Here is a 17,214-nt window from a genome sequence, read left to right on the forward strand (position 1 = left end):
CAATGTTGTTTGAAAACTATTTAATATTGAAAGCTCCATGGAAGAAGGTAGAAATATTTTCATTAAATAGGATCTTAAATAACAACCATTAGTATTTTTTCAGTGTAAATATATACTAAACATAGAAAGAGAAAAGTTTCTATGTTTGTACTGTAGGTATAATTTTTATTTTTATTTTCCTTTATGTGGACATACAAATTTACTTGATCTTATTTTAAGGTGATATTGTGAGATTTAGATCCTATTAAAACAAAGCTGAGTGACTGTTATCAAGTAAAAAAAAAAAGAAAATATTGGATGCCCTTATCAGAGCTTTCAGGAGAATGTGGTTTAATATTAATGAGAACTTATAATGAGACATTCTGGTTACAGATTCCAGTAACGTGTGTGTTGAACTTATAGCATAAATTTTGTTAAATCCACTATTAAGTTTTCAAAGCAATGGTGCTCTATCTTGAAATGAAAGGTGTTAAATGTGGACTATTTTTCAATTAAATAACTTCTGAAGAGAAAGGAGAACCTACATTTCTTCTGCTTAAAAGCAGTTTCACTTTTGCATGGGCATGTGACTTATTTTTGTTCCCATGTAAAGCTTGGTATTCATGTATACTTTCAGCATTCATCTTCAGGTACTAAAAGGAGAGGGCTTTTCTTTTCATATAGCAGCCACTTTCTGTTTATTTCTCACACATGCTTTTCTGCATTTAAAGGGAAGCAGTCTGAAAAGTTAAGATCGCCATTTCAATTCAAAACCAGTTTGCAAAGGAGTCAGTCAGGGCTTTTTTTTTCAGCACAATTTACTTCATATATCACTGCATCTCATGAAAGAATTTCAAGCAGCCATGTGTTTCCCACTTTCCAAAGCAGGATACTTCACGGAAAGGGAATTGCAGAGTGCTACATCACAGGTCAAGCTTGCAGAAAGGGTATGACTCCCGCTTCAATAATCTTCTCTTCCGGCACCAGCATTCATATTCTTTGGAGCTCAGGGCAGGAGCACTTCTCTGCACTGCAGCCTGGCACTCGGGCATATTCAACACTTTCTGTTGGTATTATTCGACATATTGTCACTGTGACTGTTCGACAAATTGATTTTTGGCATAGAAGCAACTGCCGTAAGTCCTCTTGCTTGTAGCTGCACCTCCAGCAAAATGAGCAAGTGGAAGAAGAGAAGAACAAGGAAGAGAAAGATGAAACAGAGATGCTGCTTGAGCCTTTTCTCAAAGCAGCAACAGACTGCGTACTAAGAAACAACTGATTGGGTAAAAAAAAAAACAGGGGTCTGTTGCAGTTTTGGGGTAATCAGGCTTGGTGTAGAGCTTCTGCATTTGATTTCCTTCCCTGCACTATGCAGGCAGCATATCAGCATGAGAGTTTGTTTGCTGAGGAGTGTGTAATTATTCCTACGTGAAAAGCCACAAGTCAGCTAGCTGTTAACCTGTTTGGCCTGGGGAGGTGAACTGTTGAGACTACTGTGATGGGGTGGCTTTGTGCTGCTTATTGCATGTGGCAGGTAGCAGTTGGTGGGTGTCCTCAGTCTTCCTGAGGTTACTAGTGGCTCTGCATGTAATTGCTCAGCCAGTTGCAGAGAAATGTAATCTTGGGACTATCCTGGCAGCAGTAAATTAGATATATGTTAGGATGAATACGCTCACTTGTGCTCCAGTGCCCAAGAAACACTTGATTCATCATTTTTACTCCTGGTTGATGTGGAAATGTTTGTGAATTGGAGTTTTAAAAATTTCTGCTTGATATTCCTAATGAGACACGGGTGCTTTTTCAGCACACCTAGCAGTATGAGCATGAACAGCATCAGTATACTTGTTTTTACTCCAGGACACCCTGCTTAATCTCTGTTTCCACAGCTGAGGAAGGCTTTTACTTTGGGCCCAGAGCAAAGAACTGCCAAACTAGTGCCTAAGCATCTTCCAGATCACAACAGAGATTGTGTTTGAGAGACTGAAAGGTAGATGACATACACTAGCTGGATGCCTGGAGGCCGCAGAATGGATACATGACCTGAATTATAATGGTATTCCCTGTTTCCTGCAAGGTTTATGAAAGTGAGGGGAGAGATTTGCCAACGGCTGAGAGGCAGAAATCCAGAAGTGAGATGAGCAGCTTGTAAGATATATCCTCCTAAATAATGATCGCCTAGGATGCGTTGTAAGCATAGCCTACATAGTCTACTGTGGGTGTGCTGTTGGGATATTCTGGGGAGTTGTTTGTGTGCGCTTTATAAGCTTTTATGAGTTGGTGGATGTCAGTCAAACGTGAGGCTATCTTTTATCAGTCCCCAGGGTGTGTGCAAGTGTGTGCGCACATTGTCCTCCTTCATGAATTTCAAACGTTGCCCATCTTTTATCTTTCAGTGTACAGTGAATTGGAGTGACTGGTACGTTGCCTTAGACAGCTTTGTTGTCTCTGTGCAAAGTTTTGTTATCCTGCTTCTAGGGCTTTTGTGAGTTTTAAGCATGGTGCCTTTTTAGCTACGTTGGCTAAATTTTTAGCCAGTTTAAGTGTTGGGGCCTCTCAACTAATAGGCAGGTTCATTGTCTGTGGATTATGTTAAATGGATCCTTTATAGATAAATCACAGTTTTAAAACAGTGCTGTTTTGGCTGATGGGGGAAAACACTAAGAACATTTGCAACCCTAATAACGCTACAAAATGGAGGAGTTCATCTTCGTGAGAATTTGAGCTTACAGCAGAAAATCTGATGGTCAGGTCAGAGACCTCTCTTCTTGAGAGTGGCTTTAGAGCTATTTGTCGCTGGAGCAGCATGGCTGCAAGTCAGTGCTTAAGCTGGTCAAAGGACTCACCTCCCGGAAAAATTTGTGTTCCTTGCCAGATTTAGCTGTAAGCTCTTCTGGTGTTATTTACGGCCAATGCACTGGGTCAACAGACTTGAGAGCTTCAGCCCTGCTGATAGGGTGTGAATAAAAAGGTAAAGTAGAAAGTGAGTTGCAGGCTTTACGTGTATGTAACTTCCTAAACTCCATCCTGTTCAGACTTTTGCTTCTCACCTGTGCTCTTAATCTCAGACTAGCAAGTACCTTCACAGAATCACAGAGTGGTTGAGGTTGGCATCATCTTGTCCAAACCCTCTGCTCAAGCCAGGGCCACCTAGAGCCAGTTGCCCAGGACCATGTCCAGGCAGCTTTTGACGGCTTTTTCCAAGGATGGAGACTCCAAAACCACCCTGGGCAACCTGTGCCAGTGCTTGGTCACCCTTACAGTGAAAAAGTGTTTCCTGATATTCAGAGGGAACCTCCTGTGTTTCAGTTTGTGCCCATTGCCTCTGATCCTGTCACTGGGCACCACTGAAAAGAGACTGGCTCCGTCCTCTTTGCACCCTCCCTTCTGGTATTTATACACATCGATGAGATCTCCCTGAGCCTTCTCTTTTCCAAGCTGAACAGTCCCAGCTCTCTCAGCCTTTCTTTACAGGAGAGATGCTCCAGTCCCTTAATCGTCCTTGTGGCTCTTCATTGAACTCTATCCAGTATGTCCATTTCTCACCTGTACTTAGGAGGCCAGAACTGGACCCAGTACTCCAGGTGTGGCCTTATCAGCACTGAATAAAGGGCAAGAAGGATCACCTCCCTCATCCTTCTGGCAATACTTTGTCTAATGCAGCCAAGGATACCATTTGCCTTTTTTGCAGCAAGGGCACATTGCTGGCTCATGTTCAACCTGGTGTCCACCAGGACCCCCAGGTCCTTTTCTGCCAAGCTGCTTTCCAATCAGTTGGCCCCCAGCATGTACTGGTGCATAAGGTTGTTCTTCCTCAGGTGCAGGGCTTTGCACTTCCCCTTGTTGAACTTCATGAGGTTCCTGTTGGCCTATTTCTCCAGTCTGTCGACATCCCTCTGGATGGCAGCATGACCCTCTGGCGTATTAGCCACCCGCTCCAGTTTTGTGGTGATCTGCGGACTTGCTGAGGATGCACTCTGCCCCATCATCCAGATCATTAATGAAGATGCTAAACAGGACTGGACCCAGTATTGATCCCTGGGGAATACCTTGTATTTCTAAAATGTGTCTTTGATATATAGCTCAAACCAAACAGAAATTAATCTTTCAAGACTGCTAATTAGAAGAAATATTTCTTTTTTTTTTCTTAAAATGTATTAAAAAGCCTTCTTTTGGCAAAACAGTGTATTTGAACAAATTACTTTGGTTATGAGTTATTTAAAGTAATGAATATCCTTAATTTGGCAGGGGGGAGGGATAAAAGGCTGCCATCACAACAGCATGTGGTGCTCAGACAAGACAAAACCACACTGGTCTGTAATTTATATAGTAGTAAATAGCCTTCAGGCACATGCTTAAGTTATTTCCTACTCAAGACAGCGCAATAAAGCCAGTGGAAGTTTTGCTACTGAATTCAGTGGGACCATGATTTCACTTAAACCTTTCAAAATTTAGGAGTTCCATTAAAATGGTGCTTAATGAAATAAGATGGCAAACAGCAGAGGTTAAGAGTTGAGCTGATGTTTATTTCACAAGAAACCTAAAACTCTCAACCATTTTAGCAGCTGTTATGCAACAACTGGAAAGTCAGCAATACTACATTAATTTACAGCTGAAAAGCCTATAAACCCAAGTGAGCAAATCATCTTTTCTTACTTTTTTCAAGTGAGAGACCCACAGTATGGGCTGTGAAGAAAAGAAAATGCAAACTTTTACATTTACAGAGAAAGGGTATGCTGCAACAGACAGTAGGTAAATGCCTCCCTACGTGCATTATGACAGAAAGATGGAGGTAGGATGCGAAATATAATCCTGCTAACCTTCCTTATGCTAGGCAAATGAATAGAGAAGCAGAAACCAATAAGGTACTTCAGCGTTTTTGCCAAAATTTTTCATGTTGGTTTTCCTAGAAAGAAAGGCAAAATAAGAAATTTCAGCAAGTGCTTATTTATGTTGTTTCCTTTTATTCGTTTTCCCTTGCTAAGTTTGTGTAATATAGTTTTGCTTAAGGAAATAAGGAGCAGATATACTGAATATTTTGAAATAACTGCATTAATTGTTTGCATGTTTCCAGGGAAGTAAGGTGGAAAAGAAGGTTATTTTTCCAAGTACTTGGTACTACAAGGTTTTCGTGAAGTGTTGGGTTCTTTGTCATTTTTCAGGCTGTAGTGGGCTCCTCATGGTCATGCATCCTGTATAATCATTTACAAAAGAGAATAGGACCTTCAAATCATACATATAACTCCTTATATGACAAAACTTTCTCCAGACGGGGATAACTCCTAACCCAACCAGCACTTTCTCCAAGAACTGGCTATTCCTAAATGTCTTGGAGACTAGTCCCTTCTGCTCTTTAGAGACACTTTATCTCCTAGTGTATTTTAGCAGCAGTGTTTTCAGCAGATATTGCTTACTTTCTTTTGTTCAAATACTAATTTACGATTTGTTACCAGAATATAGCAACATTTCCAGAAAGGACCTGGATTGCATTGTTGTAAAAATATTTTAGTGGATTATGAAGAAATAAAATACATTCTCCATTACTTTAAGCCTTTTAAGTTATGCTTTAATTCTACCTCTTTTTTTGGATTGCATGATTTCACCAAGAGAAATCTGTGGCTTCTACTGCAGAGAAGGTCAGACAAGTTGATGATAATGTTTTTTGCTAGCCTTAAAATACATGAAATATATGAAATAGTTTTACTTTGTTAGAGTTGACTTTCCCAAACACTAAGTAGTATATCTTGTAATGAACACCATGCTACGCTAGCTGTTTTAAAGAGAGCTGAACTGAATGGACCCTTGTAGAGGTACAGTGAAGATGCTATGAAATATTTTTCTTATTTTGTGTAAGCCGCTGGCGTAGGCAGGAAGAGGTTAATTTATGTAGTTATCTGATGGGCTATCTTACCTACATGAAATTTGGTTTGTTTGAAATTACACAGTAAGGGAAATTTTCTATCACCACCAACCATACACAATTTTGAAATTATAGGAGATGGGTTTCTGGATTTTTTTTTTAACATGAGGGAAATGATGTCATTCAACTACGAACACTAACTGTTTTGTTAGCGCAATATCTCTTTCATGTAAATCAGTTGTACGGATTCCTTATGGGGGTCACATTTCCTCTACAAGTACTTATACCTCTTGGCTGTGAGACCCTTCCTCTCCCTGACAAGAATTTCTTTCTGTAAATATATTTGATCTTGACAGATGGAGATCAGAGAATAGAATTTGTATTCACCAATTCCGTACTGACGAAGTCAATACATTCTTGGGTCAGTTGATTTAAAAGAAAAAAATTTTTAAAAATAGAGTTATTTTTAGCTGTGGTCTCTGAGTTTTAATTCCTTGTGCTGGATTATTCTCTGCTCCAAGAGAATCCTATTTGTCCTTTCCCTATTTCTAAAATTGTCAATACCTAAAAAAAACCTAGACATGGAATGATTCATTCAGCATAGATTTATAGCCATCATAGACAGTAAGATCTTTCAAGAAAATATTTTAAGATAAATTTTTTGATTATGAATGAAATCTGATTCACTGAGCATCGTCCTATGGTGTGAAGTTCATACAGTTTTTTTTTTTTTCTGACTGAATCCTACAGGCAGGGAGTCAGTATCTTTCTGGAATAGTAATGCTTCATCCTGTCGTAGGAGTCTAAACTATTTCTGCATGTTGTTGAACACACTGAACCTGACCAGTTAAGGCTAGGGATTGATTGTAGGTATGTTATAATGTCTTTGTCTATCCACAAAAAAGGTCTAATTGCGGAAATTTACTTTAGGATAAAAAAAACTGGCTACTCTGTGATATTTCATTCTTAAAACAAGTATTCTCATATATATAGATATAAAAAATTAAAAATAATATTTTCTTTTTCTCTTCAGGGATGTCTTGGTCTCAGTAATCTGGTCATAAAAATAAAAAGTCAAGTCAGTTAAAGGGCAATTAGAATTTCTTTTCTTGTCATCAGGATAAAATCTGCCCTTTTTGTTAGTCCTTTGATTTCTGCTTTGCAGACTGTATATTGAGCTGAGGGATAGTGTCACTGATTAAGATCACAGTAGCTGAATATCATTTGCCAATGTATGCAGTTTCCCCCACTGTTCTTATAAGTTCAGCCCCTATTGCTTTCAAAAGTAAGGATGCTAATTTATGAAACTCAGTTTAATGGAAGGGGTTTTTATTGTTGTTAAAGAATGTAATGTAAAAAGGGGAGTGTTGGCTAGGTACAATTCATTTGGGGTTTTGTGTGGTTTTTTATGAAAGAGCAAGCAGTGCCTTTTTCAGAAGGCACACATTCATTAGAAATCTGATTTGTGACATTCACTAATTGGAAGTGGGACAAGAAAGCCCTGAACTTAAAGATAAGTATATATGATTATTTTCTTCACAGAAAGTAGGATAATAAAAATATACAGAGACACAATAGAGATTTGAGTTCCTGTATGTCCAGCTGATAAAGCAAAAGCCTCATATGCCAAAGTATTTAAGATTCTTATCCTAAACATAACAGGAATACATCTGTAAGCATAATGTCTGATGCATTCCTCCACTTTTTAAATGAAAATTTATAAGCAATTAATGTGTACAGTATATTTTTTCTTTATTTTCCTAAAAGTATGTCTCAGATACAGAGCTATATAGTATATAGACAATTGAACATTGTATATTTAACTCTTTTTGAGACTACTGCTTCTAAGACAACTGGATCCTGGTATCTTACCTCAGTGAATACGTAGTCATATGAACTTCATTTTACATAGGGAATTTCTGGTACTATAGGAAATCATGTTAGGTGATATCAGAGTAGGAAAATAACTAACTGTATAAATAGAAACTTGGTAAAACCTAAATATGTATATAGTAGAAGTTAGTTGACAAAGGTAATTGCCACCTACAAGTCAGTTTTAATTCAAATTATCTACAGATATGATAATCAGGCTTTTGTGACCACATGTCAGACCTGAGGCTAGAAATGGACTTCACAGCTTTCAGGTAGCTGGTCATCAAAAAAATAGGTAAGTCACAAGGCGGAGATCTTTGAACAACTGATTATGTCTACATGGCACATCAAATGCTGTACAGAAATACTAGTTTGGTTTGCAAAGCCAGAACACCTGTGTCAGCATAGCAATAAATGTCCGCTCAGTAGCACACTCTTTCAGAAGGGCTGTTTAGTACTTGTGCAGTTTTCCTGCTTGTAATTCCAGATCAAGCTCCCTTAGTGTTTCCTCAGGACCTTTGTCCCACACTTCACTGCTCACACTGCATAAGCTGTGGTCTTTTGAAGGGACCCTCGTGTTCCCATGGATCCATTTGCCATCGGTTCATTTTGCATCAGTTATGCAGAAGAAGACCTCAAGTGTAGACACCTATGACTTTCTATATGACTGTAGGTAAAAGCATGGCACAAGTGGCCCTTAATTCTTGGGTTGCACAGAGATAGAGAGATCCAAAGTGCTAGGTGAACATGGGGCCTATCCAGTCCCCTTGAACGGAGCCTAGAAGGTCCGTGAGCAAGTGTGAATTGGGCACCTTATTCTAGACTCTGCTGCCTGTAACCAAAGGTGGAGCCTGTGTATAACAAGAGCTTAACGAAGGTATTTTCCTTATCATTGGCTGCAATAGCTGTGGCTACCCTAAGAAGCTGAGGGGATAGGAGGTCAGTAAAAAAAGATGCCAAAGGCACCAAGAGAGACAGAGGTGTTACGAGAATTGCTGGAGGTAGGAGAGCTAGTCTTTGCTAAACACGAGATGTTTCCAAGATTAGGGATTTAGCAAAGTTTTTTAAATGGGGGTAAAAGTCCATTGAATCTTTCTTACCATTTTGTCCCCAAGTCTAAAATAAGAAAAGTCCGTCTGGTAAAAATTACCTTTTCTGGACTGACTTCCTGATCTTGGGGAAGTCTTAGATATGTACTGTGTAAAATAAGATTTGTTATCTCACATAGTATGTCCTACTGTTCTGTACTCATATCATGGAAAGATCCACACTATTTAGTAGCTTTTCATTTTCGTTTGTATTTTTATAGTTATTTAGAATTTTAGGCCATAGGGTATGACAAGGGGTATTCAGTATCATCTAAATGAATTTTTTTAGCATTTTGGAAGAATATGGCTAACGCTGGTGAACAGCTCCAAAGTTCCAAATGTTTAACTTGCAAGGCATGGTAAACAGATGTAAAATGTAAAATTTTCTATTAGCTGTACTAGTAAGAAAAATATTCTGGTTAACCCTAGAAATGCAGTGTTGAGAATGCAGAGTAGTGATTTACTGTAAGTTACTGGAGATTAATGGGAAATTCTTCACTTCTTTCTACTTTATAAAACAGCGTTACATCTTTTTACACCTTGTTGCCTTAATTGTGCATTATTACTTACATAAATGACAATTTGCAAGGATAATTCTATGCTGAGAAGACGACTATCTTATTTCAGCTCTCTGTGGGTTACTTATCACACTGTATCATCACTACCAGAAAATCCTTTTATGACATTAGTTGACTACTATAGTTCACTTGTATTCAACCAACCTGTTGGTTAAAAGGGCATTATGGGGAAGAGGGATGCATTTTAGCCTGTCACAAAATTTGCTTTCAGTAAGTACATAAAGATGTTTGAAAGGCAGACAGTGAAATGTTTCTAATTTATGTTGACTGCATTCATTTTGTAACGGATGACAGCAGAGCTTGCAAAATGATCAGCAGCTGGTTCTTGCCCATAACATGTTGATACTAGCCCATGCCTTATTTTGACACACTGGGCTTTATTTCTTTCATGTGTCACATGTTGCCAGAAGGCAGCATCGCATGATCAATAGGTGCAGAGCTGGGTTGTAAAAGCTACTCTCATAGTCCAGGTACTACTGAAATCAATAAGAGTGGGTGCTTTTTAAGAGACTTGAATGAAGAACAATTACCTGCTGCAGCTAAATTACATTTTGTATTGGATAATCTCTAGGCTGGAAGCTGGTAAGCACAAAAATGAGGAGGTGTAGAAATTAAAGAGCTGACATAGTGACAGATGTGGCATACCGAAGTACTGAGTTAACCTGTGTTTTGGTAAATTAGATCTGCACTTATATAAACTGTCAGAACTATGAAAGGCCTCTGAAGGGATATAAATTCAAAAGCATGATGCAGGGATTAATCTTTTCCATCCTTTGAAGAAATACAGCGCTTTAGCACTTTGTTTTGTTTCTGGACTTCTTTATGTTGCTTTATATTTTATGAATTCTGGGCTAGGCTGCAAATGGAGGCAGTTCTGCAGAAGGTGCTGCAGTCCAGCTGAGACCTGACAAGGGCCAAGTGGGCTCTGCTGGGCTATATAGTTAATATTATATTGGAGAACACATTTTACATTCCTCATGTACGCGCAAACACAAAATAATTAAGCGGTAGAAAACTTGAGGGAATCCGGAAAATCTTCAGGTTTCTGTCAGAATAATTACTCTCTCTAGAGTGCAATTCTGTTAACACCTCTGAAAGCAAAAATCCTTTGGGGTAGTAAAACCTTGTTCTTCAAATGCAGTGTTGTTCGTTGGTTGTCAGGATGCACTGGGTACACTGGTTAAGAGAGTATTTTGTTTGGTTCTATTCTCTATGCCTGCTGTCAGAATGATGTATTTAAGAAAGTTGCTCTACTTGGAAGAATTACATTATAGGCATCTAAGACTCCGAGATGCCCCTGGGCACAGGCATCTCAAAAATCTGCACCTTTTTTTTGGGTGTTTTTGTAGTTCATGTCTTTTTCTGTCATCTTATATCAGTACTTTAGCAGAAGGCAGTCAGCACCAATATCCATATTTGAATGTCCTGCAGCAGTATTGTCTTGTTGTTAACTCTTGTCATATTTCACTCATTGGGTTTGAAAATGGAAAGTGATGAATGGCTGCAGTGTTGTTTCAATAACATGTCCCATTCTGGAGCTTTCTATAAGAGTAGTCAGTTTTCATTGCTTTAAAGTGGGTCATTGAGGTGTTTTAGGGTTTTTTTCTTAATATAAGAAAAAGTTGCCAGAATGACAGTCACAAAGAGGAACCCTCAAAAACTTTATAAAAAAAATATTTTAAGAGTATTAAGTTCCCAGTTTTGGTTCAATCTTAATGTATTTAGCACCAGTGTGGAATAATCAAACCTAGAATATTTAGATCTTTCTCATGTCCATGTACCTTAAAACACCGGTGATCATGATACAAACCTATCAAAATTTTACAGCCAATCAAACTTTAATAGAAATCCCCCCCCCCCTTTTTTTTTTTTTTGAGAAGTAGACTCAAGCAAGAAAACATGCACTTTTTGTGTTTAATCTGATCAGGAAATTCAAATCCAGATGTTTTCTTAAACTTGAAATGGCAGAGGAGGCGCTTTTTTTTTCTCTCGTATTTAAAATGGGCTACTTTTGAAAGAAATTTCAGAGCCATATTTGCATCCTAATTGTAGCCCATTTCCTGGGTCCACAGTCAGGCAGACTGTAGGGTGGCATTTGGGGATTTCTGGGGCAGAGAAGTTGTTGGTTCTAGCTGAGCTACTGAAAAATAAAAGGGAAAGAGATGAATGGATTTTTTGCTTCAGCAGTCACCAGCTGGCAGTCAGCTCCTTGGAGCACTGCCAAGCAGCAGTTTACAGCAGCCCTGCAGCTGCTCTAGGTTAGGCTGGAACATGACTGGCATGAAGCCACCTTCAGCTTTGGACAAGGACTCAGCCTTCAAATTGGTAAACAGATGCATTGGGATTGTGGCTTTGCTCGCTCATCTCTTAACGCTCATAGAATGCAGTTGGTACCTAAAAGTCCACCACGGAAAATTTTGCATGAAGCATTTACAGGAAGATAAGAAGAAATAGGTTAAAAAAAAAAGTTGAATTTTTTCCAAAGTATTTTTCTTGTTGGTGCTGCATGTGTGGTTTTTACTTTTCTGGATTTCATTTTGGGATATTTTTCTTATTCTGACCGGAGCACGAGGAGTCTAAATAACTGTAAAATGGGCCAGCAAAAAACTCACTTGGACTAGATTCTTTCAAGCTCAACTACTTGAATTCAGCAAGTGAATAACAATGTACAATTCTTTTCAAACCTGTATGTCATGATTTTTATAAAAATGTTTGAATTATAGCCAAGAATAACTTACATGAAATTCAAAGTAGCATTGGACTTTTTATTGACATTTTTTGGGAAGAACAATGTCATCTGGGGGGGTGGAGAAGATTTCTTGTTTTTGACTCGCGTCTGACCACTGTTCTCTCTTTTCCTGATTAGAAACTGTTCTTCAGTAATTTGTCATAGATAACAATGTCACTACTGCTTTTTGGCAATGTTATTATTAAAATATCTGTTCATTCCATGACTAACTATGCATCTGATAGAATGAGTCTGTCTTTCCTTGTTAACCACCTGTGTCTTATTGCTGGAGATAGGGTCAAACCACTGTCTTAGAATACTGATGGCATATTCTAAATGTCTATTGATGTTTCAAAATTTAGGTAAATTAGCTCTGAATTTGTCACCACCTGGTATTTGTTTAATTATTCAGTAGGAGAGGAATTTCAGCAACTTACAACTTCACAAAACTGAGTAAGACCTTCCCTCATCACATATATATTATGAAGTATTTATTGATACACAGTACTCTCCTGGAGAAGCTGGCAGCTCGTGGCTTAGACAGGTGTATTCTTCTCTGGGTAAAAAACTGGCTGGATGGCCGAGCCCAGAGAGTTGTGGTGAATGGAGTCAAATCCAGTTGGTGGCCAGTCACAAGGGGAGTCCCCCAGGGCTCAGTTTTGGGGCCGGTCTTGTTTAATATATTTATTGATGATCTGGATGAGGGGATCAAGTGCACCCTCAGTAAGTTTGCAGACAACACCAAGTTGGGCAGGAGTGTTGATCTGCTCGAGGGTAGGAAGGCTCTGCAGAGGGATCTTTCTTTACTGAGAGAGTGGTGAAGCACTGGAACAGGCTGCCTAGGGAGGTGGTGGAGTCACCATCACTGGAGGTGTTCAAGGAACATGTGGACGTGGCATTGCGGGACGTGGTTTAGTGGGCATGGTGGTCGTGGGTTGATGGTTGGACTTGATGATCTTACAGGTCTTTTCCAAGCTTAGTGATTCTATGATATGTACACACATGCTGTCTCCCCGCATTGGTCAACTACCAGAATCAAATATTTTGGAGACCTACAAACCTAGCATGTATTTTCTAAAATGAAAATATTTAATGTAAAATATAACCTTGATAACAAAGAGGAAAGAAACACCACAGTGCCAGGTATCCAAAACAGAGCATTTCATCAAGATCAAGTTAAAATAGCAATATAAAAAAATCATGTAATCATGCCTTGTACTTTTTACTGGTACCCAGTTTCATCAATATGCCTTGCTTTGAACAGGCTTCTGCACTCCTTATTTTCAAAACCAGTTGATTCTTCTGTATTTACTTTAAAACCTCCCTTGTTGGTATAACTAGTTTCATAGATTTTTTTCCCTACAAGTTCTAATTTTTTACTCTATTTCAAGAGACAAAAGTAACTGCTAAGCCATTCTAAAGACTATAAGACAACTTATATCCAAGACCTACAGCAATGGTCATGCTTCTCACTGGAGTTGGCCTCTGTATATAAGGGTACAAACGTCTGCAGCAACATGCTTAAACTCTGATTATTCACATGTCATGCTGCTTATGACAGTAATCTCTCTGAATGAAGACGAGAACAAGGGTAGCTGCCTATTAAACAGATAAATTATATGCTTTTGCTGACACTTCAATAGCAGCTCTAAGAAGAGAAATGGTTCTTAATTCCTAGACTTTTTACTGAGCAGTGTATACCATTGTCCTGGTTTCAGCTGGGATAGAGTTAATTTTCTTCTTCCTAGTGGCTGGTATAGTGCTGTGGTTTGGATTTAGGATGAGAATAATGTTGATAACACACTGACGTTTTAGTTGTTGCTGTGCAGTGCTTACACTAAGTCAGGGATTTTTCAGCAGGGCATTGAATTTGTCTCTCTTGTCCCAGTAGGAAGATTTTATTTACTGGCATAGAAATAAATAAAACCAAAAAATAATTGAACTTACAGACGGGTCTCCCCAAGAATGATTCCCTAAGAATTAAACTGGATTTCATCTCAACATCTGTGTGCTTAAAGTGATAAACTTAAGTGATGTTCTCCAGAAGTGTTCTACTCCCATTTGTGAGTCTGGGTGCAATCAGCACTGAATTAAGTGGGAAAAAATGCTACGCCAGTACTAATAATTTTTGAAAATACCATCTCTGATGCCTAAAATGCACTGCAATACTTCTGTCCAAACCTGCGTATGAATCTGCATAGAAGCATGACCATTAGCCTGTCTGCACTAAAAAAAGGATGTAAGCTGTGAATATTGACTGTATAATTCTTCTGTGTTGCTTAAAATAGAAATGCATGTGAAGTGATACAGATTGTCCTGAAACAATATATACAAGTTTACTATGGAATCATGGAAACATCCTGAAATATTTTTAGCAAAGTATTGTTGTAAGGCTTGGGAGTATTTTAGATTTTCTCAGCTTTGTACTGCAATGTCAGAGCCCGTATAGCAATGTAAATGTCAAGAAGCTGCTGCTATTTCCTTTCAGAGTTCTGTTGCAGAAAACCTATATGGAATAAAATTGGACTTTTGTTGCAAATGAATGTCAGAACTAGGTGCTTTGACCAGTAACTGGGAAAGCGTCATAGGGATAAACCAAGGACAAATGTGTATTCCAAAGTAACTTTAAAAATAAAGTATAATTGATGCTATTATTAGAATCCTTCCTCACATAACTGTAGCTTAGTTACCATAACCTGACTAGTTAGAAAAAGAAAAAAAAAAAAATCAGAGGTGCACTAGTTGCACTGTAAGTTAAAGATTTCCTTGTAACGTCGTATGGATATGTATCTGGAGAAGTTAATGAAACACACCTACCCACCCCCTTTTTTTTTTTTTTGCACACACAATATTAGATGACAAAGGACAGTGGAGTTTAAGTCAGCTTTTGAAACTCACATACAGCTTTCAGGTATTTAATTCCTATTTGGCAAATCGGTGTCATACATGTTTTGTAACAAAATATGAAGAGGTTAAGCTTTCTTACAAAGCCATATAGGCTCAAAGCTCAAGTTCCTCTAGGGACCAGACTTCTGAATGTTCACAGCTTGGCTAGTGCCATTCCTCAGCCACAAGCACATGTCCCTGTGATCCCAGTTCTTGGGCATCACCTGTAGAAGCTACCTAGTACAGTCAACAGTGGAACAGGTGGAATCCTGCTTTGACTGTATTAGCATTTTCTCCTCAAGACCTTATTTTACTTTATACACTGAGAGTATATTTTTTAAATGTGTGAGGGAAGGTCCCAGAGCCCATCATATCCCCCCCCCAGCCAAGTGTTCTGTGGAGGACAAAATGGAGCATCACACTAAGTGCACACTGGAAATCTGCAGTGATCTGGCTTGCCATGTACAGATAAATTCCCCTTATTTAAACAAATACAAATGCATGCATGCTCACGCAGCATCAAAAGTTGCTAACATGCTGGAATCCTTCTTACATTTTATTTTTTTGAGTCAGCTGAAATAAAATTATTGCTCTGCTCTGGCAGAGCATTTTGGCATGTATTTAACTGTAAGTATACAACAAAACACCTATATTCAAGGGACAATGAAAATTGAGCATGTTCTGAGCTTAACTGAGGCATGAAGATATTCACAAAAAATGATATTTACATTTTGTAAGTTATTTGAGAGTATTAAGAGTTGAACTCTATGCAGTCAAAATTCTTATTATTTCATCATGTGAAATGCTTTTGAAAATCTGTTTACAACTCATGGAACCTTTTTATCCATTTATTATGTTCTGGAAAAAAAATCTCCTCTTTTGGCTTAAACTATTTTTTTAAAGAAAATGCCCAAATCATTACCTATAATAAGCATTTTTCAATATTAGTTCTGTTAAATATGAATGAACAATACTTGCTATTTTATGATAGCAATGCTTTGAGCGTTTTAGCAGCATTTGATATTTGTCTTTCGTTTTAATCTTCCAGCCCCATGTGCTGTACATCTGTAGTGAGGATTGTTTTATATACTCTACTCCATTTTCCTATTACCCTATTACCTCTATTACTAATACTTTTTTTGTTTTGTTTCCCTAGGCTACATATCCAAGCAGAATGGTGAGCCAAAATCTCAGCACAAGGGACAGAAAGTCAGCACATACTCCCATCGAGGACCCTTTTAGATACTCATCAGGCAACCAAGCATTGGCCTATGAAAGCAAGAGCTGTCAGCTGTCTAATTTGTGTCTGAGCAACCTCCTAAAAGAGAAGGAGATCGTGGAAGTCATCAAACATACTAGAGGCACGTATGAAACCCTCGCTTCAGAGGTCACCCAGAATGGTTTGGCCACCACGGCACCAAGTACAGCAAAGCCAGCATCCAAGGCAGACAGCTACCCAATGTTCTCAGGAGCTCCAAAAGACCAAACTGCTGTACCTCGGCAGCATACCACTTTCACAGGGAGACTTGGACAGCCTCCGAGGGGACCCATCTCTTTACACATGTACAGCAGAAAAAATGTTTTCCTCCACCACAATTTACACACAGCAGAGCTACAGACTTTGGGTCAACAAGATGGGTAACAAGGTGCTTGTATTCTTGCTGTGGAAGGAGAGTTGATTGAAGAGGAACATAAGCTCACCTAGAGTTCAGTTGTCAATTTTCATCTGCTGCTACTTTCACCTGAAAAAAATAAAGTAAAAAAATTACATTGTCTGTAGGTTCCATACTTTCCCATCTGGGACTGTGGCAAAAGGATGAACTAGACTGTTGAATAACTAGATTGATTTGTCATGCAAAAGTCACTGTGGGTATAATAAATGGGACCATTTGGCTGGCATTGCTGGTCCAATATTGGCTAAATTTTTTCTTTTTTTTTTTTTTCTCTATAAGCCACTATTGTTCCCTGAATTTCTAGAAGGTGATCTTAAATAATACTGTGTATGTTTAATAATGTTACTGTTAAAGTAGATGTGAAGACTGAATAGATAAGTAATTAGTAAACCCTCTTGAATTTCATAGAGACTAGGGAAACAAGGAGTCAGAAATCTTTGAGGACCCTCTTTTTACACTTTTTCTTTTAATACAGTCAAATTTGCTCACTTATAGAGGTGTGTTACTGCTTCCTGCTGTATGTATTTTATGAATGCCTCATGCCACAAGTAGA

The 17,214-nt window shown here is 38.5% G+C and overlaps 1 protein-coding gene across 1 annotated transcript in view; it reads left to right on the top strand.

Annotated features, from left to right (window-relative positions):
- Nucleotides 1-16,630, top strand: part of CCSER1 (coiled-coil serine rich protein 1) — a 641,220-nt gene extending 624,590 nt beyond the window's left edge. Inside the window, exon 9 of the mRNA XM_059818129.1 lies at nt 16,145-16,630. Coding sequence (XP_059674112.1) covers nt 16,145-16,630 — 486 coding nt within the window. The remainder of the gene's footprint in view (nt 1-16,144) is intronic.
- The last annotated feature ends 584 nt before the right edge of the window (nt 16,631-17,214 follow it).

This window comes from Gavia stellata, chromosome 5 (assembly GCF_030936135.1).
Source record: "Gavia stellata isolate bGavSte3 chromosome 5, bGavSte3.hap2, whole genome shotgun sequence".
Taxonomy (NCBI): domain Eukaryota; kingdom Metazoa; phylum Chordata; class Aves; order Gaviiformes; family Gaviidae; genus Gavia; species Gavia stellata.